At 43.7% G+C, this 25,000-nt stretch overlaps 2 protein-coding genes across 3 annotated transcripts in view; one reads left to right on the plus strand and one right to left on the minus strand.

Moving 5' to 3' along the window:
• dennd2c (DENN/MADD domain containing 2C) overlaps positions 1-25,000 on the plus strand; it is a 45,805-nt gene that overhangs the window by 17,023 nt on the left and 3,782 nt on the right. For both annotated transcript variants that reach the window (XM_063208690.1, XM_063208689.1), the window contains exons 4-15: positions 1-5; positions 2,226-2,375; positions 7,752-7,827; positions 8,364-8,408; positions 9,234-9,421; positions 10,568-10,677; positions 13,656-13,725; positions 15,668-15,745; positions 16,668-16,808; positions 17,712-17,860; positions 20,776-20,953; positions 23,487-23,528. The exon at positions 1-5 is cut by the window's left edge and continues 114 nt beyond it. In XM_063208690.1, coding sequence (XP_063064760.1) covers positions 1-5; positions 2,226-2,375; positions 7,752-7,827; positions 8,364-8,408; positions 9,234-9,421; positions 10,568-10,677; positions 13,656-13,725; positions 15,668-15,745; positions 16,668-16,808; positions 17,712-17,860; positions 20,776-20,953; positions 23,487-23,528 — 1,232 coding nt within the window. The remainder of the gene's footprint in view (positions 6-2,225; positions 2,376-7,751; positions 7,828-8,363; positions 8,409-9,233; positions 9,422-10,567; positions 10,678-13,655; positions 13,726-15,667; positions 15,746-16,667; positions 16,809-17,711; positions 17,861-20,775; positions 20,954-23,486; positions 23,529-25,000) is intronic.
• LOC134456988 (uncharacterized) lies at positions 10,691-12,807 on the minus strand. Its single transcript, XM_063208691.1, has 2 exons — positions 12,058-12,807; positions 10,691-11,735 (listed from the first exon to the last, which is right to left on the minus strand). The coding sequence occupies exons 1-2, from the start codon at positions 12,605-12,607 to the stop codon at positions 11,125-11,127; spliced, it is 1,161 nt and encodes a 386-aa protein (XP_063064761.1). The 5' UTR covers positions 12,608-12,807; the 3' UTR covers positions 10,691-11,124.

A 25,000-nucleotide genomic window follows, 5' to 3' on the forward strand; every position in this document is an offset into this window, starting at 1 on the left:
CCAAGGTACGTACGTCACTGGGGAAGGCCTATGGAAGACACTGCACACTACACTACTTTGTGTAGATGTGTTTCTGTGTTAGTGTGTAGATTGTAGGTGTGTGTGTGTGGGCGCGTGTGTGTGTGCGTGTGTGTGTGTGTGTGTGTGTGCGTGCGTGTGTGCGTGTGTGTGTGCGTGCGTGTGTGTGTGTGTGCGTGTGTGTATAAACACAAGAATTATATATTTGACCCAATTGGCAGCAGCTTTACATACAGATCTTCCACACACTATGATACGTTTGTAAATATGTTCGCTTGCAGCTATTGTCTAGAGACAATGGTGTGTCAAGGAATCTTTTTGAAAGCCACCCAGAGCAGTGTGGAGAGTAGTCAGTGCAGTGAGCTGGCTCAGGATAGAATCCTGCTTGATAGAAGCATGTTGCTCCGGAGATAAGTGAGTACAGCCAGAAGCATGAGCCAGAACTTTCTATGAATCCCTGTCTATGAACGCCCCAAGAAAACACAGCTGTCTCTATAAATATTGCCTTTGAAGCTAGCGGTCAGTGGCAGCAAGACATCAATGCCGTCCTACTGAATAGCTGTACAAAATGGTGCTTTCATTACATTACATTACACTTAGCTGAAGCTTTTATCCAACATGGCATAAAGTTATTTACAGGGTATTGGCTACAGTCCCTGGAGCAGTATGGGGTTAGGTACCTTGCTCAAGGACAGCTCAGCCATGTAGTGTGGTAGGGAGTTGAAGGATGGGGATTTAGCCTGCGAGCTCTCTGATCTAAACCCATCTCCTTCACCGTTTGGCCACGACTGTCCCTTCAAAGATTCATTTATTTTTCACAATTTTGAAGGAAACGTACAGTAATCTCCATCTCAACTGTTTCTAGAACTATGAAGTCAGCTGCTGTTGTTGGGTTTGTGGAATCTAATACAGTTGCAGCCATTCTAAATTCTGTGGATTCAGACAATTATATAATTATAATTATAACAATTATATTCCGTGACAGTCCCATCACATGCCCCCCATGTTGAGCAGATAAACCAAAACTGATGAAGGCGTCACTGTGATTTTGTGGTAAAACCTCCTGTAAGAGCTTGTAGTACTATGTATGAAGTCAGCTGTTTGTGTTGATTTTAGAATCTAATATACGTACGTAGTAGTTGCCTTCATTCTCTCTAAATTCTATGGATGCAGTGATCTGTCAGATGACGATTACATTCCATGACAAACTCATGGCATGCCACCATGTTGACCCGATATCCTGAAACGGATGAGGTTATGTGGCCGAGTTCTTGCAACTGTTTGTAGAACTATGAAGTCAGCTGTTGAGGCTGATGGATTGATTTTGGAATCTAAGACAGTTGCATTTATTCCCAATCCTGTGAATGCAGTACGATTACATTCCACGACAGACACATTACTGCTCATACCACCATAGCTGCTTTCATTCTCAATCCATTCCCCTAGTAATGATAATATTAATACATTTTATTGTATCGCCTCTTTCAAGATACCCAAGGACACTTTACAGTGCATAATTTAAAATAGTGGCACATTACACAGCTGTAGAAACAAGTGGTAAAACAGTACAAAGAAACAAGTCAGCAACACGAGTTAAAAGACGTTGCAGCAAATAAAAGTCAGCAAAAGATGTAAAAGATATACATAGATAGATACTAGATGCATGACATGACATGCCACCATACTGAGCAGGTTGTCCAAAACTGATGAAAGTCGTGACAGTGAATGTCTAGTTCCTGTTATTGGAGATCAGAGAGAGGCAGACTGTATCACTTATGCAATGTCAATAGGAGGCAGTAAGGGTTGACCACTCGTTCCTCTTTCCTTTGTGTGGTGAGAGGGCTCTGGCTCTCTGCCCTACAGCCTGCGGTGTGCGCTTGCGTGTGCGTGTGAGTGTGTGCGTGTGTGTGTGTGTGTGTGTGTGCGTGTGCGTGTGCGCGTGCGTGTGCGTGTGTTCTTGGTTTCATATGTCTCACTTCTGTACTTCTTGGGTGGGTGTGACAATTTCTGTTGTGTGTCTGTGTTTTACATTGCGAGTGTTTTTCATGGGTGTGGATGTGTTTCGCAGTGTGTGTGTGTAGTACGTACAGTGTGGGTGATTGTATGTACAGTAGATGTGTTCTACAGCATCTGTGCACAGTTATTGTCCATGAGTTAATTAATGAGTCAGTGAGTTAATTTATGCACATGTGTTTCTGGCTCCTCAGCTGCCTCCAAAACCTCTGACGCTGAGAGCCTTTCCTGAGAGGCCAGAGAAGGGGCCCTCCAAACCAACCCACACCCTCACTCCCACCGCCACCGCCACCGCTACCACCCCCAAACGCAGCGTCGGCACTCGGGCATGCAGACTGCCTCAGGTACATGACTTTGGATCTTGTCAAAGACAGACACCAAGGACAAGGGTGTCAAACTCAAAATTTGGGATGACGTTGTGGGCCAAATTCAGTATTTATTTTAAAAATGCTGTGAAATTGTGCATGCGCTTAATACTTAAATAGTGCAGAGACTACTTTATAATCTTACTGTCACTAAAATTGTAATGGCCATGTCTTAATCTGTTACTTAAGGCTCTCAGTAATGGCATAGCAATTTTGTTATAATGTAGTTGAGTGTTTCCAGCAAATAGTGAATAGGCCCCATCTGCACTAAGAGGCTACGCATTTGAGTTGCACATCCCTGCTCTAGAAGGAAGTCAAGTACACACACTACTGTCACTGTCACAAATCTGTTGATAAAGAAGAAAATTGATTTTTTTTTCTATACTCTTTGACGCTTTACAAGAAAAGAGCACAGGTGTGTCTCAGTAATGCATGTAATTGTTGTGGCGATCATGTGTTATATATTAGGTGTGAATTACAGAAAGGCTGGACATTTTGCACTTGTGGATGTGGATGTGAATGTACCACCCTCTTAATCCGTGGTGCAGTACAGTAGAATGGTGTAATATCTTATGGCAATACTTAACTATGACAGTACTACACTACTATGATATTGCACAGAGCTCTGTGCAATATCATAGTAGTGTAGTACTGTCATAGTTAAGGGAACTGGAAGCTCTCTTTTGGTGGTCGTCATTCAGCGAACCCGTCATTATTGCGTTTAAAGGACTTACTCGGCGATGCCATCAAAGTAGTGCCGGCTGCTTTGAAGTCATATGTAAACCCTCAATGTGATTGCAGGGTTTGGTGCGTGGTGATGACAGTACTTCGTTCTGAGCCCTTTGAGTGTGCGCTACCCCCAAAGACGAAGTGAGGAAGGGTTCATATGGGGTCATATAGTACACCCCATCTGGAAGTGTGGTGGTGAGCCTGTGTGGGGGTGAGGTGCTGACTTTGGTCTTTTTGGGGAAGGCTGCAGATGGTAAACAGTGACTGTGTACTTCTCACAGTTAGGAAGGCACTGTGGATGGTCTGAATGGGTACTGGAAGCGTTTTGCACGCACTTTTGGTAACACTCATTTCACATTAAAGGAACAGTCCAGTCTTTCTCTATACTGAATTATCTTCTTCTCTGATCTGCCATGAGCTAATGGGTACCTCTCTGCTCTCTGCGTGCCTGCATTCAGTCTGGCATGCTGGATTATTTTGTTACCTTTTAGCTGGTTCAGTATGCCATTGAGTACCAAGGGAGACTTTAAGTGATCAAGTTCTTCCACATTTTCTTCCACAAGTTCTTCCATGGTTGACTAGTTACATGATCCAAAAGAAACAACAGCGATTTTCTATGCAGTTAAAAAATGGTCACTATATGAAAGGTAGAGATGTCAAAAGTAAAATAAAATAAAACTTAAAATAGAAAGAAACACAGGTTCCTTCCAACACAGGTAACTTATCTGAGTAACCAGTAGACTTTTGTTCTTGTCTTTTAGTGGTTGGATCAGATTTGTTGTTGGTTCTTGTTAGGTTTCTAGTGTTTTTCAGTAACAACACAGTCTATCTACTAGGGGTGTAACGGTACACCAAAATCACGGTTCGGTTAAATGTCTCTGTTTTTGGGGTCACGGTTCGGTACATTTACGGTACAGTATATGGGAACAAAGTAGAAAACCATTTTCTTCCTCAGCACGTTGTTAATTTCACCAAAATATTGTCAAAATACAAACGGAAAAAAAAGGAAATACATTCAACCTGCTACTTTGGGTCGGAGATTTCATCAGTGTAAGAAATAGTACTTTCTCCTCAAGGTTTCACAAAGACCAAGCCTCTATACCTGTTTTTTCTTGCATTCTCTCTCAGGGTTCTGCACGAGCCTCTGCATGTAGTAGCAGCATAATGTAAAAACATGAACAGAGTAGCCCAACCTTTCGGTACTCGGTACAGCACTGTTCGATTCGGTACAGGTCTTTTCGGTACGGTACGTCGGTTCGGTTCGATATCGTTACACCCCTACTATCTACCTCATTAGGTACAGTAGACTGAGTGGTGTAACAGCTATGTGATATCATGTGCTAGTGTTGTATTTACATCTTGAATTTACTTTTACTTTAAACACGTCTCATGATGGCATAGTAACACCACAGGAGCACGTTGACATTGCATATTGATACCTTACTGGCATTTTTTTATCTCGTTAAAAAAATTGCACTTTTAATTTTGTGTGGTTACAATTGGAATGTGCCACACAACCATAGTTCAAGTATGGAAAGCATGGAAGTGTTTGGTCACTTCTAACTTCAGCCCTGTTTGGTGCTCAATGCTATGCTGAGCTTGCTAAATGCAAACAAAATAGTGCAGTGCTCCAGACTGATTGTGGAAACTGACACAAATCAGAGCGGTATGTGAACTGATCTCAGAGCAGAGAAGAACATAAAACAAAGGCGTAGGTCAGAGGGCTTCGGCGTTCTGTTTTGTAGTGCGAAGGTGCTCTTTGGTTAGACGTAACTTAGAGATGTATGATGAAATCCAAGGCACTCTTCGTCTTCATTAAAAAGCTTTTAATTAAATGTAGCTAGTTCATACTTGAACATTAAAATTTGCCAACATGTTTCGGCCAAACATTGGCCTTCATCAGGGCTTTTATAGTTGGCCCAGCTGTGGCTCTAACGGCTTGGCACTTGGCACTGCTACGCGGGTGACCCGGTCATTTCCTGATCCTTCCCCATCCCTCTCTCCCATCTCGTTTCCTGTAATCTTCCACTGTCACTGTCCTGTCTGAAAAATAATAAAAAATAGTTACGTTGGGAAACAGGGCGGGCTGTTCCTTTAATGCAATACATTAATCATTGTTGCATTCTTGGATGTGTCACACTGTTCAAAAGAAGTCCATGTGTCAGAAAGGTTCTCCCCCACGTCAGTGGAACCAAAATGGAAGCAAAGAGACAAGTTGATGGGATGAGGCATGGAAAGAGGAAGGGTGTCAGGGAGCAAAATAAGGATAGAAGAAGAGAAGAAGTGGGAGGGAGGGAGGGAGAGGTTGAGCAATGAAGAGGGTGCTGGGGATGAATGAGTGCAAGGGAGTGAGGGAGTGTGGCTGTGGCATGAGTGTTTTTAGACTGGTGGCTGACCACAGTCTTATCTCCACTCCACACTACACCACTAAAGTGAAGTGTCATATTGGGCAGGCATGCCAGCCTTCACACACACTGCTGTTAGTGATGAACTGTCTGTGTGACTAGAGGCTGTTTGGATATGTGTCTTACAGCCAGTAGTAGTGTGCTATGTACTGTATGTGTACCTCGGGGTGACTTACTGCATGTCCATCCTTAAAGACAGTACCACTGTTGGATATGTGCTCTGATACTGCCTGGGCTTGATCGATTGGATTAACACCCTTATACAGACAAGACTACTGTTCAGTGTGTCTGCTTTTTGGATCAGTGTTCTTCTGGACAGTACACTACTACCCATCCAGCTGTCTGATCCCTCTCTGTCAGTGCAGTGGAGACATGAGTCTGGTTGGGCAGACTGTGTACCCGTCTCAGTGGGGCACAGGAGCACTTAAGACCCCTGGCGGTCACCTCTGTAGCCATGGTGATGTGGGCTCTGGAGTGTGTGTAGGCCAAATGCTCTTCCAGAGCAGGGAGGTTGGGGAAGACCACTTTCGATTGGAGAGGACTAAGCCACGTGAGGTGAGAGGAGGAAGACCAGTGAATTTCTGGAAGATTTTGTCAATCAACCATGTTTGTAGACATTTCTCTCAACACTTCTGAATTTGTGGATGATCGGGCCACTTGTCTTTGAACTGCTGTAGTCTGTGAAACCTGAACTCTTTAGGATGCTCTTTCTTGGATGTCTAATGGGTTGTGATGATTGCTGTCAGGTGTTATGGATGTAGACAGTAGGTCTATGAGAATTGAGTAGGAAAAGTGTCTCATACCAATACATAGTTATTTTGGAAAGTGCATATACTTTGTAATTCATGCATATCTTCAACCATGGTTAAGGGATTTACATTTGAACAAACCCTCAATGAACGGGCAGATTGTCTAAGCCGTTGACTTACTGGTTAGTCATTCTACACAACGCTGGTTTTAGCTCTTTGTGTTTTTCCGCTATGATTAATCATGGTCTTTTTTCGTTGTGTCTGTAGAACGATTCCAGATTTTCAGCCACAATCAAGAACAGTAGTGTGTCATTTCAGTACTGTATTAGTATTTAGTATTAAAAGATACAGTAGTTTTGTATTTCTGAGTCTGCTCACTTGTGTTTGGAAGAACGTTCTCCTCCATTGTCGAGATGACTAAGATCAATAACCTGCTAACGTACTCATTAAGTAATCTCAGTCTTAAATATTGTCATGGGTCACTCACTCAACTAACTTGAAAATGTCTGCTGAATTGTTGACAACATCTCTCTTAGTAGAACAGGGCTGTCGTGGTGTTAGGGAATCCCTACATAGCTGGATGTGTCATGCTGCTAGCAGGGAGGGCATGAGTGAGAAGTTGAGTGAGTGTTATCAGTTAGGGGGCAGCACTGCAGTGGGTTTCCTGTAGGGAAGCGGGGGTGTAGGGGAGCAGGTCATCTTGTCTGTCTGCGTGTCTGACTGTTTTTCTGTCTAAGGCCTAGAATCTAGGATGTGGTGAGAGAAGGCATTTTGTAGGAGGATATGGCTTTGCCAGGCGTGTGTGTATGTGTGCGTGTATTTGTGCGTGTATGGGTACACAAATGCTCGTGCCAGTGCCATGTGTGTGCGTGCCAGTGCCTCAGCCATATGATGGCGTGTGTTTGTGTTTGTGAGTGTGTGGTTGTGACATTTGGAGTTGCGCTGCTGTCTCATTTCCGCTGCTGCTCGCCTGCCCTAAACACATGCTGCAGCCATTCCAGAGGCAAACAGCTGGTTTGGCCTCTTGTTTTTCTGTGTTGAAGTCCAAAACTGACTGTAGTAGGGACGCTATTAGGCTTTGAAACAGCTGACAGTGACTGGGTTTCCATGCACCTTGTCAACTTGTGTGCATTGTGCATTTTAGCCTAGTTACTGAAAGGGAAAATCCTCCTTAAGATATGTGAGTTAGTCTTTGTGGTCTACAATTACCCGTTATAGGCATCTCATTAGACCAAATTGCTGTGCAGAAGAATGTGCATAGCCGATGCCAATAACAACTGTGAAAGAAATGAGCAGAGTATTGAAAAGAGAGTGCAATAGAGGTGTAATAGAGTGTGTATGAAAATGGATCATATTCCTACCACTCAGCATACGTAGGCAGCTCATAATGCCATTTCCAAACAGTCTTTTTGTGTGGCAGGTCATATTGATATGGGATCTTAACCTCATTTTGTTTTCTCTTTGTGTTATAGTATGTGGTGAAGATCCATGAGGTGTTTCAGACCAAAAGGGGCTGGAAGAGGGTGAAGAGTCAAGGAACAGCCAGAGGTATGGTGACTCAACTGGTCAAACCGTTTACTGTGCACTTACTCATTGCAGTGAAACTAGACAAATATCCTCCTGCACACCGTCCGTTTAATTTGATTGCTCTCAATGTTTTGATCACTCAGAACTTTTTTCAGGTGAGCCCTGAGCAATGTTGTGAGCAGTGAAATGCATGTGCAATTGATGGTGTGTGGGATATTTGTATGCTGCTTTGAACCATAACCTTGGTTACTTACATTCAATGCATCCATTTGAATTGAGGTGTACAAAAGCGTTCTGTAGTGAAAGTAGCAAAACTACAGGAGAGGCCTAATGTGTTGCTGTTGTTTCCTTATTATAAAGTGCAGAATTGTATGATTGTGAGCATAGACCACAATAAATGCTCCTTGCAGGAATCCACATCAACAGTTGCACATCTCTCAGATGAGCTTAATACATAACAATTGATTATCTGTCTCGCTCCCTATCTGTGTTCTTTTATTGTATAACGATCAGTCCTCTTTTTCCCTCTGCCTGTGTCTCCCTATATGCTTGACTAGACGAGGCGAGTGGCACGGAGAGTGACCCGGATGATGGCAGCAAAGGTCAGTCACTTCTCCCTCTCCCTCTCCCTCTCCCTTTCGTCCCCGTGCCTCACGGAGGCCTCATGTGCTGTGTTAATCATTACTCCTAACGGCGTTTGCTGCTCTGGCTCGCCTCATTACTTGCTGAGACTTCGCTTCAGCAGTCAAATCTGTGGAGCGAGTGAGATCCGGGATACGTTTCTCAACAGCATCATTGCTAACTACAGTAAGTTAGCAACTGAACTTACTTGGTTTCAATGCACTTTCCCATTGCCATCCTAGTAAGTTGCTAACTGGTTAGCAACGATGCCTTCGAGAAACGGGGTCCTAGTTGCTTGTAAACTGGGGAACTGTAGTGTAGAGTTCAGTGGTAAAGACAGAAAGCCACAGGTTTGCTCTGTGTAGGTTTCCTGATGTTATTTTAGGTCAGCTGCTGCTCTCTGGTGTAATGTTGCCTACACACTTCCTGTAAACAAGAAGCCGTTCAACCCGTGGAATGCTGTAATAGCCTACTATGATGGTATACGGGGCCTTTGGTAATACATTACAACTTGGTCATTGCCATTCTGGTAACACACACACACACACACACACACACACACACACACACACACACACACACACACACACACACACACACACACACACACACACACACACACACACACACACACACACACACACGTCACACGCACACTTCATTGTCATTTTGACATTTTTGTTGTTTCACACTCAACACACACATGCACATGCGCACACAGTCAATGTTCACATGATATTTCCTTGGTTATTGTTGTGTCAATTCGGCTGTATCACATTGTGAATTGTCCTTGTGTGTGATGTCAGACGGTCTGCACAGGCTGGTGTATAAGCAGTCTACGTTGAGGAGGAGGCCTGGCTACCGCACGCTGGAGAAAGACCTCATCCAGCTGCAGCAGCAGCAGCTCTTCCAGCTCTTTGTAGTGGTGTCGCTCCGAAAGGCTCCTACCGGAAACACCTACAGCCCAGTCGTCACACAACAGTTCCCCACCAAGGTGAGACCATACGTCTTCTCCTATCTCACCACATCTTGCGATTTGTTTCACCGCATGCCATACTTTCAGGATTCAAGATTCTTTTTATTGGTCCCGAAGGAAATTTGTCTTGGATATACATAGCTGCCGCATAACACACACCACTGATACACATGACGGCAAAAAAAACCCACATACAGACATACTGTAGCAGTGTTTCTCAAAGTGGGGCGTAAGCCCCCCTGCAGGGGCGCGGAGGCATCTCAAGGGGGGCGTGTGACATCTGATTTTGGACTTTTTCCTCCCTAGGAAATGACTTCCTGTCCCGCCAATAAGTCAATACGTTTAAAGCCCTCACCAACATTATATTATTAATTGTCATGAATTTGAATAGCATAGGAAATTAACACACATCTACATTCGACTGCAGTCCCTCTTTGTTTAATCTCCACCAGTCACCTTTCCTTTGATTATGTGCAGCGATCGCAAAATCAGTTTGTGCGAGTAGGCCTACTGCTGTTGCGAGGGGGGGGTGGGGGCTCGGAAGCATTCAGACCCTCTGAAGGGGGGGAATGATGGAAAAAGTTTGAAAACCACTGCTGTAAAGTGCCATCATACTGTACATACATGGCATTACAATGTAGGTAGTTGTTGATGACCTGAGTTCCATAGGTTCACAGACACAGGAACAAAAGAAAACCTATACCTATTCAATGCAGTCTATTTATGTGACAAACTAACAACATTGAGTCCTTGAAGTAGTGGATAACCTGCAGAGGTGTCAACCCTGCGCCCAGAAAGTAAAAGCCCTCCTGTTACAGATTTGTTTGTTACAAACTCTTGACTCTACTCATGGAAATGAGCGCTCAGGACAAGTTAATCAGTTGCCTGTGTTACAAGAAAAAGTATGACAGGATTCTCAACACAGGAACGACACATGCTAAATTGGTACTTTTGGTTTAATGTACCCTCTTTTGTTTGTTTTGTCAGTATGCTGCACATTTACTGTTCCGTTCTATTGCTTTTCTGTAGGATTTTATGCATTTGCTTTGTACCACATGGATAGAATTTCAACATTTTCACAGAAAAAGATGCACTATTTACAATTATTCAGAATGTGGCGCATTTGACCCTTAAATGACTGTGTAATCACTGTGTTATCTGCAGTTTGAGAAGTCGTCGCGTCTGTCTCGGGAAGCAGAGGACCGGCTGAAGGTCATCCCCCTCTTCTGCTTCCCAGACTCGCAAGACTGGAAGCCCTCCGCTGACGGCAGAAGGTGAGGGGTGTGTGTGTGTGTGTGTGTGCGTGCGTGCGTGCGTGCGTGCGAGCGAGCGTGCGAGCGTGCGTGTGTGTGCACATGCAGATGCGTCCGTGTCTGCATGTGCCCACATATGTGTGTGCATGCGTGCATGCGGGCGTCCATAAGCAGGTTATCAACATGTGTTAAAGTATCACAGCATGAGAGTCCCTATCAACGCCCTCCAGTATTTCAATAAAGGACTCTAAGATATCCCTCAATGCTGCACTTTGATTTGCAATATCGATTAACTTTCTGTTCACTGAATGACAAAATCCTTGGTTAAGCAAATATTTTTTTTAAAAATAATATGAATAATATTTGCATTAATAATTCAACAAAATACAAAATTATAAAATAGAAAGACCTTTCTTAATAATGTTTGTGATATCAATTAATATAACAACATAAAATTACTTATTGAAATTAATATACGGAAACTAATAAGATGAAGATTGTCATCATGACGATGACTATCATGGCGATTAATGTGCTATGATAATATGTCATGTACAATACAAAATAACGTAATCCATCCAATACAATACTTGTGCTACGGCTAGCATGAGTGCTAAAGCAACTGGAAGTCCACTGCCTGAGTCTCCGCTCACTGTGGCGCGATCTGTTCAAGTGTGTGTCATGGCGGCCATCGGCAGAACAGCTGTCTGCAGCCTGTGTGTCTGCTGCTGTCATGGTGGTGAGGCCTTTTCCCTCCAACCAGCTCTGCAGCTGCAGCCTACTCTGCTCCTCCACGATATGCTTCTGTTGTGGGGTTAGAGGCCTCAACTTCTCACCCTGGTGGACTCTCGATTCGTTCGTGTGGTCCAGCCTTTTGTGCTCTTGGTTTCCATCAGTGACCACCCGAGGGCTTCTGCCGTCCCGTTTGGCCAGCTGAGATCTTGTCTTGTCCAAAGAAGAGCTGTCTGCAGCCAGTGTGTCAGCTGCTTGCATGATGGTTAGGCCTCTTCTCTCCAACCAGACCAGTAGCTGCAGCCTCCTCTCCTCCTCTGGTGCCTCCGGGGACAAATGACTATGGCCTGTCAAGAAAAGTGATATGAATCAGCCAGTTGCCAATGTCATCTGCATCACACCACAACAACATCCCACCCTTACCCCTCCCTACACCTCCATCCATGGCTGAAGTGCCCTTGAGCAAGGCACCTAACCCCACATTGCTCCAGGGGCTGTGAACAATACCCTGTAATATCTGTAAGTCGCTTTGGATTTAATAGAAAATATCAGCTAGGTAATGTCATAACACCAGACTCTTAACTCAACTGTAAGAATTAACCAAACAGAATGATTGGAAATGTATAGAGTTGTTTCATGAAAGGGAAGTTGCTATGACATGATACTTACATAATGAGCGGGAACGAGCAGAGTCAGGTGGGGTGACACTGCATACAGTGTCAGACATCATCGTTGCTGCCTCAGTGTGGTCAGACCAGCTCAGCACTTTTTGCCTCTTCTCCTCTCCCTTCAGTGTTGGGCAAGGGAGTGACCATGGTTCCTTCTTCTGAGAATTAGCATTAGCCAAACTCACAGCCACAACCACAGGATTAATAATATCTTGTCCATCCTGCCTAGGGTGAGCCATGGCCTGGTGAATATTTATCAGACAATTGTGACGGCTCTCCACTGTCACTCCAGCCTTCTCCTTCACCTTAGCTGGTGCTGCAGCCTTCGTCACCTCTTCCTGGGCTCCAATGATGGCCTTCTTCGGCGCCTTCCCCCTCCTGTCTGCCATCCATTTCCTCAGGCACTTGATCTCTTTTCTCAGCTTCTTCCCAGTCTTTCTCCAATTTTCTTGCTTTCTGGTGTCCACCTTGATCTTTGATGTCACCACATCGTCATCGCTGTCCATTTCAGGTACAGGTATGCAGTAGCGGGATAAAACGCAGAGCCTCATGTTGAATCAACTGCCCTCTCTGAAGTCTCAAGTTAGACTGAGCAGATTTTTGTAACGCACTGAACATTCTAGTTTGAACATTCTTCTTAACAAGTTCTGTAAGTCAACATTCCATGGCATGCTGCCATGACGATGTGAGGTCTTCCAAACCTGTGTCAGGAACAAAGACGCAACTAGGAAAGCCCAACTGGGAAACTCCAACTCCCATTGTCATTGTGACACAGCTCTCCAGAGCACACGTGAACATTGCACACAACAAAATTGCATTTATGCCTCACCCGTGCAAGGGGGCAGCCCCCAATTTCGCACGAAAGGGAGCAGTGCGGCGGGATGGTACCATGCTCAGGGTGCCTCAGTCATGGAGGAGGATGGGAAACAGCACTGTTTAATTACTCCCCCCACCAAACTGGCGGGTTGGTAGTCAAACCAGTTTGGTTGCCCTACTTGTTTGTTGCCCTAACTGTTTATCCATGACTGCCCATATATATCATATACAGTATATGTTATGTAATATCTGTCTCTAATATCTACAGTAATATAATATTATTAATATTCTCAAACAGACAACAATACAATCATTTTTATAAAATAAAAAAAAAGGGCGTAGAAAGTAAAAGTAATTTTGGGCAATGCATGGAAATTCAATTGAAGCCATTACATCGACTCTGTGAGACACACTTTCATTTCTTTGTTGAATGCCATTGCCCAGAAATCTGAAGTCTTCTAGTGGAGGTCAGCGTGAATTCTGCATTTCTGAATGGAGCGCTTTTGGGCTGTAGCCTCACATAGCCTTATGGATGACAACAGAAAGAGGCCCGAGGCTTCTTCCTAGACAGTGATCTTTCACCACATGCCGGAAATATGCCATACGACAGCCTGTGCTACATATCATCGGCGTCTTTGTTATGTAACTGTTTGAGGTTGTTTGGTGACATTGTTTCATGTGAGCTCATCCATTTCAAATGTCCGGAGTTCCCTTAGCTATTGTGTGCACAGCAGAACTGTGGTTCATGTTTTGAAAGATCATAATTTCCTTTTTTTCCCGCAGTGAAACGTTCTCGTTTGTGCTCACGGGCGAAGATGGGAGTCGCTGGTTTGGGTACTGTCGCAAGATCCTGGTGAGTGTCTGTGTGTCAATGTGCAAGTTCATACACGTGTTTGCTCTTGCATGCATATGTTTGCCATCTGTGTGTGTGTGTGTGTGTGTGTGTGTGTGTGCGCGTGTGTGTGCGCATGTGTGCGTGTGGGTGTGTGTATGTGTTTGTGTGCATGTGTGTCTCTGTAAGCCTAACGAGTGTTTTCCTGACAAGAATGAGTAATACATGAGATCCCAGGCCATGTCTGTAATGTCTTTGATACTAAGAAATCCCCCCCTGTGAATCATGTGCAGGGTGTGTTGACGTCGTCTTGGCCATGACGCATCCTTGGCACGACATTTAGACTCTTAGAGAGAGCAGACAGAGCAAACCAGTTTACATTTATATGAATAAGTGTGAAACATTTAACACTCAACCCTCATATCAAATTTCGTATCCACTTAAAGTTTGCATTGTGCCACCATGTTAGTCACCATGATATTGCACTCAGTGAAAAGTGGCTAATGTAAACCGCCAGTCATAACATTGTGAATTTTCTGAGGGTGTTTATTTTGCCGCCTGTGGGATCTGTGTCAGTGAATAGGTAATCTGAGTTTGGTGATTTCAACATCAACATGAGTTTAGACTTGAGCACCCTGAAGGCCAAACCAACACCATATTAGGGTGCGTCTGTATCAAAAGAGTAGGCACCTGGTGTGGAAATCACATTAAGACTTCCTGGCACTAACATACCTGCCCACAGGTGTGTAGTGTCTGGCAGACACATCCTCTCTCTCTCTCTCTCTCTCTCTCTCTCTCTCTCTCTCTCTCTCTCTCTCTCTCTCTCTCTCTCTCTCTCTCTCTCTCTCTCTCTAAGCTTTTCACAGCTCAGTGGCATAACATTGACCATTCTCCCTCATACCATTAATAAATGGGTAGAACTCATTGTCACTAAGCTGATGGACCATTTCACTCTGCAAACAATTTAACCATATAGCAGCTATACTCAAGGCCAAGCAGCCAGTTACTTAATAGTTTAGACTATCTTTTGTTCCCCTGGCACTTGAAAACAAATTTTGATTTTGTGCACCAGAGAAAGCGCCAGGGAATTCGATTTTGTACACCAGAGAAAGAGCTGTCCTTAGTTTAAACTCTGAAGAATGTGTTGATCTCCCATTTACTGTTCTAAAATAGCCTTAACAGTTGTAATTATTCAATTTCTTCATGATAAAAGAGTGTGTCATCTTTAGGGTAGTAATGATAGTAATTAGATATCATCTCATGCAGCAAAATAACGTATCATTTGAAATTTTAATTTTGTGTTTTAATCAAACTCAGCTTATTACGGAACAACATTGTGATCTGATCATCAAACTTCAATTGGTCGCAGAATATTTTTTCAGATGTAAACTGACAACCAACTGAGTGCTGAAACAGGTCATCTGATGTTAACCAAGTTTTCCTGTATTATTTGAATGTTTATAGAAATCCAATTGTTTTCTTTCCCGAATGCAGAGTGCTACACATGACTCATGTAGGGAAATGCTTTGAAATAAAGAATGACCTCAATTGTGTGTTGTTTATCAGTTGACGAGCGCACATTCAGCTTTCTTCTCTTCACCACATAATTGGTTCCAGCACTTCATTTCCCGCTAAAGAAATTAAATGATGCTGGCATTACACATTTAGAATGGCTTGGCCTAATTACAAATACACACACTGAAGTGACATTTTCAATTTCAGCATAAGGGTCTGTTTACGTACTCTCACCCATAGTGGAATTTATCTTAAGGAGTCGAGCACACAGTGTGTCTGATTCTCTCTTCCCTTGGCTCAAGTCTAAGCCTGTATATCTGTTGATCATGTGCGTGCTGCCTGCCTGCCTGCCTGACTCTCTGCCGTTGTTCGTCTCCATTGCCAGCTGAATAAATGCAGCCCTAATGACTTCTGGTCTGGTCTGATGTGTTGTTTGTGTCCTCCTCAGCCCGTAGGCAAGGGGAAGAGGCTGCCAGAGGTGCACTGCATAGTCAGCAGGCTCGGCTGCTTCAACCTCTTTGCCAAGGTAAGAGACTCACTTCACTTGGCTTGGTGTGCAAGACTGATGGCTTGCCAAACGGCGGAAACTGGGATCTGAAAGAGCTTATTCCCCTAATGCCCCGTGTCTGTGTGAATTGGCAATAACCATAAATTAGCGCTGTTGTGCCGGCTAGAGGCTGTCTTGTCACCGTGTCAGACTGCAGATGAATCCTGAGGAAATAGGAAGCAGGCGCTCTTGAGCGTTTTGCTCCAATTTGTCAGCAGTTCATTAGGCCTCTCCTGATTTACTGCGCTCCCTTTGCCTTTGTTGTAATGTGCACCAGATCACTGAAACAATGTCTTCTTTTAGAACTTCTGCAAGTGAAGTTTTGATTGCAGGATTTTTTTTTCATCTGCAGTTCTAGTACTGTAGCTGCTTATTACAATCCATACCCAAATGCAAACCTGCAAGACAACATTATATCCTAACATAATGAATCATAGCATTTTGAGATGGCATATTAACAATGTGCTAGTTGAAATCCATATAAAGGAGGAGTTTTAGACACATTGTTGTCACGTTGTTTTTTTTACAGTGAAGTGTAAATATTCTGCCATTTACTGCTGACCTAGAGCGACTTAACCAGGGATGGATTATGACTCTATGGGCCCCTTGGCCTGACAAGAAAACCCCCCACCTCAGTGGGTGTTGCTAGTTAACAAAATGATTCAGGGTTTTAGGCCAGGCGTGACGATGCAACCTGTGAGTGCATGTGGTTGGGGGTTTGGGTGGTTGCACCCCGAGAAAATGTGAAAATACAGTTGTTAAAAATGTGTTTTTATCGGAATATGAGAATATAGAGTCTTGGGCTTTACGGTCGTCTGACTCTTGGGCCCCTTGGCCTGGGCCCAGTAGGCCCGTGCGGTATTGAACCCTTGGACCTACCATGCCTTTGCCACCCCAATAGATCCTGGTGGAGGTGGAAAGGAGGAGGGAGATCTCCCCTGCGCTCGTCTACCCCTTCATGAGGAGCGTGATGGAGGCCCCCTTCCCTGCCCCGGGCAGAACCATCACCGTCAAGAGCTTCCTACCTGGCTCAGGGAATGAGGTATGGCATAATCTCTCTCTCTCTCTCTCTCTCTCTCTGTCTCTCTCTCTCTCTCTGTCTCTCTCTCTCTCTCTCTGTCTCTCTCTCTCTCTCTCTCTCTGTCTCTCTCTCTCTCTCTCTCTCTCTCTCTCTCTCTCTCTCTCTCTCTCTCTCTCTGGAGAGCTGGAGAGCTTGGAGCTGTGCAAAGTCAAAGGACATTCACAAACAACTTAACCCAGCCAGACGAGTAAAGAAAGGAAACAAAATCCAGTTCATGTGGTGTGCATGGCTGTACAGTATAAAGTGAAGTGAAAGTGAGAGTCCAACTGGAAAACTCCAACTCCCATTAGCCCCAATCTCACTGCTGGTCCGCACCGCGCTCCCGTTGTCTTTGGGGCACAGCACTCCAAAGCACACAAGTGAACACTGCACACAACAAAATTGCATTTATGCCTCACCGGTGCAAGGGGGCAGCACCCAATGGCACCCAAAAGGGAGCAATGTGGCGGGGCGGTACAGTGCTCAGAGTACCTCAGTCATGGAGAAGGATGGGGAGAGCACTGGTTAAATACTCCCCCCCCCACCAACATGGCGGGTCGGGAGTCGAACCAGCAACCTTTGGGCTACAAATCTGTTGCTCTAACCGCTTACCCATGACTGCTCTGTATAGTACTTTGTACTATAGTATATTGTTTGTACACTCTTATTACAGTCCTATTCATAGTCATACAAAAATTGAGCACTACTTGAAACGGGTCATTGTTTTATGCTCACAATTGTATTGTGTTCTAATAAGGAAGTTTTGTGTTTTATACATACCACTGTGTTACTCCTAAACATGTTTGTAAAAAAATAATTTGTAGTGCAGCCTTTGCAACGAAATGTGAGTGAATAGTAGTGAGTAACTGTGGTGGTGTGCTGTAGGTGCTGACGCTGTGTCGACCGGTGGACTCTCGGCTGGAGCATGTGGACTTTGACAGCCTGCTGGAGTGCCTCAGCGTGGCTCACCTGCTCCAGGTCTTCGCATCGCTGCTGCTGGAGAGAAGAGTCATCTTCATCGCTGACAAGCTCAGGTACAACACCAGCATTGGACACTTTGATACCTTAGGGATTGGTAACCAAAGGGATAACAGGAATTACTGTAACAGATGTGTGTGCCAATATAATTGTGCTTAACCTATACACACTCAGTTACAGTTCTTACAATGTCAACATTGGTTACATTTTGACATCGGCTGAAGTTCAGTCTTCTGGAACATTTCCTCGGCTATTTACTTGAAAGGTCAAGTTTTGAATTAAATTTCAGTCAATGAATGTTCAGTACGAAAGAGTTGCTCAAACAGCTTCTTAGAAATGTCTGTCTAACATAATAAATTCCTTTATCATATTAAAGTTACAAAGATTACTTTGTTTGGGTTCTCCATATTTTTGGCCATGATGTCTGTGTATAACAGTTTTGAGTATAGAGTTCATGAAGGTCGTACAATTCATATCAGATATCAGTGTTTCCCAGTATTTTAGTCAAGCGGTAGGTGGAGGGTTAGTCGGTATCACAATCATGTGAATGTCATCATCATTCCATACAAAATATGATATGAATTATATATATTTTTGTAAAGCAACTTCAGAAATTTAAATAGCCAATACAAAATCGTTATCTAAGGTAGTGGTTCTCAACAGGGCCACTACAGCCCACCAAGGGGGAGTTGAGAAGGATATAGCTGAGAGGGGCGGTGCTTAGTTGCCATTGCGCATTAGTCTATTTTATTTTGTAATACTACGGGGGTCGTTGGCAGGCTTATGTTGAGGTCAGTGGGGCGTTGGGAGGCTGATGATGAGGTCCAGGGGGTTTTTATTCAAAAAAAGGTTGAGAACCACTGATTTAAGGGGACCTTGTCAAGGTCAGTGACTGTGAAGTGCTGGGGGAAACCCTTGTGGTTTAGACAGGTATTGTGGCTTATTGAGGGGGATGGACAGCTATGGTGAACAATAAGGTCTTTGTGCATAATGTTGTGACTTTGGTCGATGTGAGATGGCGTGTGGCTATAATTCAGACGGATGCCCGGGGATATTCACTCTCCCACACCCATTCTATAATTCAGTTCGTTAATGAAGGTCATGCTGCTTTTCATTAAAATACAAAGGCAGGGGGATCACCAGATATGTAAAGAAATGACACTTGGGGGGGGGAGCACTGTAGTCAGGAATGTGCACTGGAATCCTATTCATGTCAAAGGAATCCTATTCATCATTTCAAAGGAAAGTGCTAAATACATTTGATCTCTCCCCTCACTTTCCCTCTGTTTCTTGTGACCTTACCTCCCTTCTTGTTTCTTTTATGTATTTCGGGATATCTGGCTGTCTTAAAAAACATGAACATATACAGCGCCGCCAGTTAGTATTGGCACCCCTTCATTTTATTTACAACAGGTGCGATATATCCAGAAATAAATGGAAATATAAGCAACTTTTACCAACAGGATCTTTTAATTGAAGGTCCGAAGATATTTAGAATAGCAAAGTATTTTTAGTAAAAAAAGTAGTAATAGTAAAAAAGTAGTAGTATTTTAGTAATTTCTAGTAAAAACATGAAAAAGGACATGTCCATGAATATTGGCACCCCTCCTTAACGGGTTGGTTTCACACCATTAGACAGCAATAGCAGCCTCCAAAGGTTTTGGTATTCGTCTCCAAGCTTCTTGCACTTCTCTGGTGGCATTTTGATGTGTGCATTTGGACGTGGTTTGGGTTTTTGTCTCACTGGAGTGAACATGATCTTTACCTCAAACAAGTGTTCTTGCACATGGTTACACATTTTCCTGTAAATGATGATACCTGTGATGCCTGTCATGATACCTGTGATATGGTCAAAGCCTCCAATACCTAATGCATCAATGGGATGACATAATATTATGGATCTGACACCATGCTTGATTTTTTGTAGGGTGTCCTTTTCCTAAAAGACTTTCTTACAGAATATGCAAACATATTGTGTGTGTGCATCACTGAAAAGCTGTACTATTGCTTCATCTGACCTTGAGCTATTCTTAAAACGACTGTGCTTTCCCTGTATTCTCTTATACAGACTTCTGGTGTTCCCTTTTATGACTTTTATGAAGCAATGCTGTCTGCCTTGGCCTCCAACCAAAAACCAATACTTTGTGTAGTGTTTAACTTGGGGTGCTTATTGAAAAAAACTACCCAAAACAGTTCAAAGTTGACCTTCGGGTCTGTAGATGTTAGACCCTGTGTTTTGTCATTATTTGCACCGACTTCCACAGACTTCTATCATAATTCCTTACCTTACCCCCACATTAAAAGGATGTTCTTTACAGCTCCCCGTTTGGCAGATTTCTGAATAACACAACACAGTGTTGAAAAGGGTCTTTTGAGATGACCATTTATTATTTGGAGGTCTTGTTTTTGCAAATAATAGTATTTCTGGTGTCCTCAGGCAGCTCCTCTGTCTTCACATTTGTCAAGGACGCACAAGATGTAACAGGTGCTTTTTAAAAGCACAAATATAAAAAATCCTTGCCTAATTCATATCATATGGGCAAAAGCAATTGGTCAAAGGTGATTCCCATTTGTTATCTACCTTATTTTAGTCAAATTAGGTTTCCACAACGGTATCTAGAAAAGGGTGCCAATACCAGTGATTCCGGGAGCTTTAACTTCTTCAATTTTTTCCCTCTCGTAGTTTAGTATTTAATGCTGTTGATCATTTTTACATTTAGTATCAACCACAAGCTATCTATAGAAAAATCATGGTTGGGTTGACCTTATTATGTATTGTCTGGAGATATGTCCCATAATGTGCTTAAACTTCAAGGGTGCCAATACTAACTGGCAACACTGTATATGTATTAATGATGAGAAATAGTCAGTGACTAATTAATGCTAATTGATTGATGTTACCCAATTGTCCCTGAAATAAGTACATACATTTACTGATGTCCCTGTCCCTGTCCTGTGTCTCCATTGGCAGCACGTTGTCTCGGTCTGCCCACTCTGCGTTGGCGCTGCTGTACCCCTTCACCTGGCAGCACACCTTTGTGCCCGTGCTGCCTGCCAGCATGCTGGACATCAGCTGCTCTCCCACACCCTTCCTGATGGGGGCGCTCTCTCCCTCGTTACCAGAACTGTTGGAACTGCCCATCGAAGAGGTCAGTTTACAAACTACAGTACATACACATGTACCATACACATACAGTGTTTAAAAAAACACTCCCACTCCACTCCCACAAACACACGCACACACATACAGATACACACACACACACACACACACACACACACACACACACACACACACACACACACACATACACATACACACACACACACACACACACACACACACACACACACACACACACACACACACACACACACACACACACACACACACACACACAAATAGGCTGAATCTGTAAATGTTCTATCGTTAACTTTAGTGCACGGCGTAGGCAACACAACAATTAAACTCTCAGCCGATGTAGGAGAGTTGAGTAGAGATACGGAATCGATCCCAAAGAACGGGAAGGTAATGAGCTATGCAGTGAGCAAGAGAACAATGTCGGACAGGCAGGCCCACACTCACGCACACACATCTCCTCTTCCTCCTCTTCCCTGCTCCGTGTGGTAAACTCGGCCAGGAGTCGACGAAGTTGACGACTGCCAAATCAATGCAATCCGATTAGCTGTTGTCATGGTCTCAGAGGGCCCTCCATTACAAAACACTCAGCAGAGTTTTTCCACAGACTTTCCTCCTCCAGTACCACCACCACCACCACCACCACCACCACCACCGCAAGCACTGAGTGGCCTTGACTCGTGCAGTCTGAGGTCAGGCTATGAGCAGCATTACCCTGGCGGTCACATCAGCCGTGTGTGCGTGTGTCTGTGTCTGTGTCTGTGTCTGTGTCTGTGTGTCTGGGTTATATTGTGTTCTCATCGACACCCGTCACACCCATCACTTGCACTGCCATCTGCTGGTGTTTCTTTTTTTATTTTTAGAAGCTGCCTAATGTCAAAGTAATATAAACAATGAATTATTTTGACATTAAGGTCAGTCAACACATATAGTAAGCTGCTTACACAGACATACAGCTGTGGAAAAGGATTTAATTTAGAATGGAAACTTAATGACTTTTTGGCAGGTCAGCATTTTTCAGTGCCGTAATGTCTGGAGTTGTCTTGATGGATTTTTGTTTATTGTTCAATTTGCGCTGGATGACAAATGCAAAAACGTGGCAACATTAGGTAATGATTTCAGATTGCCTTGGCTTTGAGGGGTGGACTAGTAGTGACATGAAGCTGTGACCGTATCTCACTTGAGGTTTCACAGATTTGGCTTGGTGACAGCCAAGGTGATCGGGGTTGCAGCGGGTGACAGTAGCTCTGTGACAGCTGACAGTAGCGACGGTGCTGTATGCAGAGAGTGTTGAGGGATGTCATACAGAGTACAGGCACGCCCTCATCATGAAGATTGGAACTGTTTCCCATGCGCTCCCATAGGAATGTATTATGTTACACTTAACTTTGTTGTAAGCTCTTAAACATAAGGTAGTGGTTCCCAACCAGGAATATGTGTCCTGTACCACTAAGGACCCTGTAGACTAGGGTAAATGGAAAAAGTTAATGAAAAATGTAAGAAGCATAGTCACTTTGGGACAGAGGCAGAGAGCATGAAAGAGGGGGTACTCATCATGGTATGACAAAAGGCGTATAGGGTAACTCAAGACAAAAGAAGGTTGGGAAACACTGGGGCAAGGGATGATTGCAGAACTCTAAATCAACACCAGCCAACCGGCCAAATGCTGGTGAAATTTCAGTTTAGCTGATGGGAAAGACCAACTTACTAAGCACGTTGACACATTAGTGAGTGTGTGTTTTGCTGGTGAGATTAACATCTGCTAGCCATTTTTGCTGGTGACGAAAAAAGTCACCATGATTGTGGGGCGACGAAACCCAGCAGTTTGAAATGGCCAGTGCAGTCTAGCGGTCCCAGATCGGTGGCATCAACCAGGGTGGCTGTGGGTCCTTTAAAAGTCTTAAAAAGTCTTAAATTTCATTTTCGCCAAATAAGGCCTTGAAAAGTCTTATTTTGTCTTACATTTTCAACCCAAATGTCTAAAATTTGTGGAGCTTAATTTAGGGAGGAATAATTATGTCAGCCATGTGATGAACTTCGCGACGGAAATCGGGAGTTGTAGCCATGTAGTGTAATTTAGAACGCATTATTGAATTTTATTTAGTGTAAAGTTTCATTGTGTATAGTTTTGTGTTTTCAAACGGCTACAATGTAAATAACCAATTGGTTTTTGTGCTTCATTTGAACCTGTGTATGATCTTGCGAGTTGGTCCTAATTTCATTTGGAAAATGGTATTGAAAAGTCTTAAAATGTCTTAATTTTGACTTGCTAAAACCTGTAAACGCTGCGAGTTGGTCTTAATTTTATTTGGAAAATGGTATTGAAAAGTCTTAAAATGTCTTAATTTTGACTTGGTCAAACCTGTAGACACCCTGCATCAACTGAAATGCCTTTGTCCTCCTGGTCTTACCCTGGTGATCTGAAGGGTGATCTGAAGCCAGCATTCCACCTAGGACACAAAGTCACGCCTATGAAGACACACAATACCAAATAAACCAAACCAAGCCTCTCACATGTCCCCCTGTCTCGTCCTGTTTTCCAGGTGCTCATCGTAGATCTATCCGCAGACAAGTTTGTACGCCAGGTATGTAGGCTGATCATGTTTTTTTATTGTTGCAGTGTGTGTGTGTGTGTGTGTGTGTGTGTGTGTGTGTGTGTGTGTGTGTGTGTGTGTGTGTGTGTGTGTGTGTGTGTGTGTGTGTGTGTGTGTGTGTGTGTGTGTGTGTGTGTGTGTTTGTGTGTACGTGTGTGTACGTGTGTGTGTGTGTGTACGTGTGTGTGTGTGTGTGTGTGTGTGTACGTGTACGTGTACGTGTACGTGTGTGTGTGTGTGTGTGTGTACGTGTGTGTGTGTGTGTGTGAGAGAGGTGTGGTGTCATGTTGAGACCTGTCAGCTCTGTTTAGTCACAGGAGCATTGCATAACTCTGAGTAAGTCTGTTGTGTTTGCTTGTTTGCCTGGAGCTGCTTTCAACGCCATCACAACACTGCACATGTTACTGTTCTGGCGTGCTCCTTCACCTGGATAACACAATAGAATATGATATTTGTGGGTTGAAAACATTAAAATGATTGGACCAAAGTCAGTCTCACCCATTGACGTTAAACCATACCTGTCAACTTTGAGCTACCAAAATTCTGGAAAATTCCCATATTTTAAGCCAAAATTCTGGAAATTTGGAAATTGCCAAATCCTGACAGTCAACGGGACGATATGAGCGGTGCGTTTTACTCTGCTTTTCACAACGATGCGCGTGCGAAGAAATATCCTGTCTAAAATCCCCCAGCGCACGCTTTAAATGACCATATAGCGTGAAAAACAAAGCAGTTTCTCCATGTTAGGCCTACTTTGTCGCCAAAGTTATCTGGGGCTCGTGCAAAAACTCGTGCAAAAACTGGTGCAGGTTGCGATTAGGTTAATCGCATGATTCGCTGTTCAGAGGCTGTTTACAGCGTTGTATAAACTGACGGCAAAGAGTGGGCGCGCACACGCCTACGGAGCTCCAGGGTGCTCGTATTTTCAAGGAACTTCAATTCTTGGTGGTATAAAATCTACTAGCAGGTAGCTTGATAAGCAAGACCCTCTCCGTCTCCATTCAAGAGGGGGTGTGGCTCGTCGGGCTAACTGACAGGGCCGTGGCCGGGGATAATTAGCCTACTGGACCGACAGTGTTTTTTGATCATTTGAAAAAAAAAAGAGTATAATAGCAACATTTTACTTATATTTGGAATCAGAGAGACCAGTGCATCTGTCTTCGCTGTCATCCATACATTTTAATCCACTAGCTACTGTATTATGTAAAGCCATGCAGTGAATAGCTAAGAAGCTAAAAACTGTATGTCAAAGACTGACATTCATTAAGTTCTCCTATAAATAATTCGTCTATCAATAATGGCCCTCTGTTATTCCCTTCTTTCCTCCCTGTCCCCCTCTCTCCCATTCTGCCTCTACCTGGCCCTGTCCCTTGCCCCTGTCTTAGCGGGGTGACGAGTACAATCAATTTTTTGAGTTACAGTTCAGTCAACTTTACATGAGAACTTTACATTTTTTATGTGTA

The sequence above is a fragment of the Engraulis encrasicolus genome, chromosome 10 (assembly GCF_034702125.1).
Source record: "Engraulis encrasicolus isolate BLACKSEA-1 chromosome 10, IST_EnEncr_1.0, whole genome shotgun sequence".
NCBI classification, from domain to species: Eukaryota; Metazoa; Chordata; class Actinopteri; order Clupeiformes; family Engraulidae; genus Engraulis; species Engraulis encrasicolus.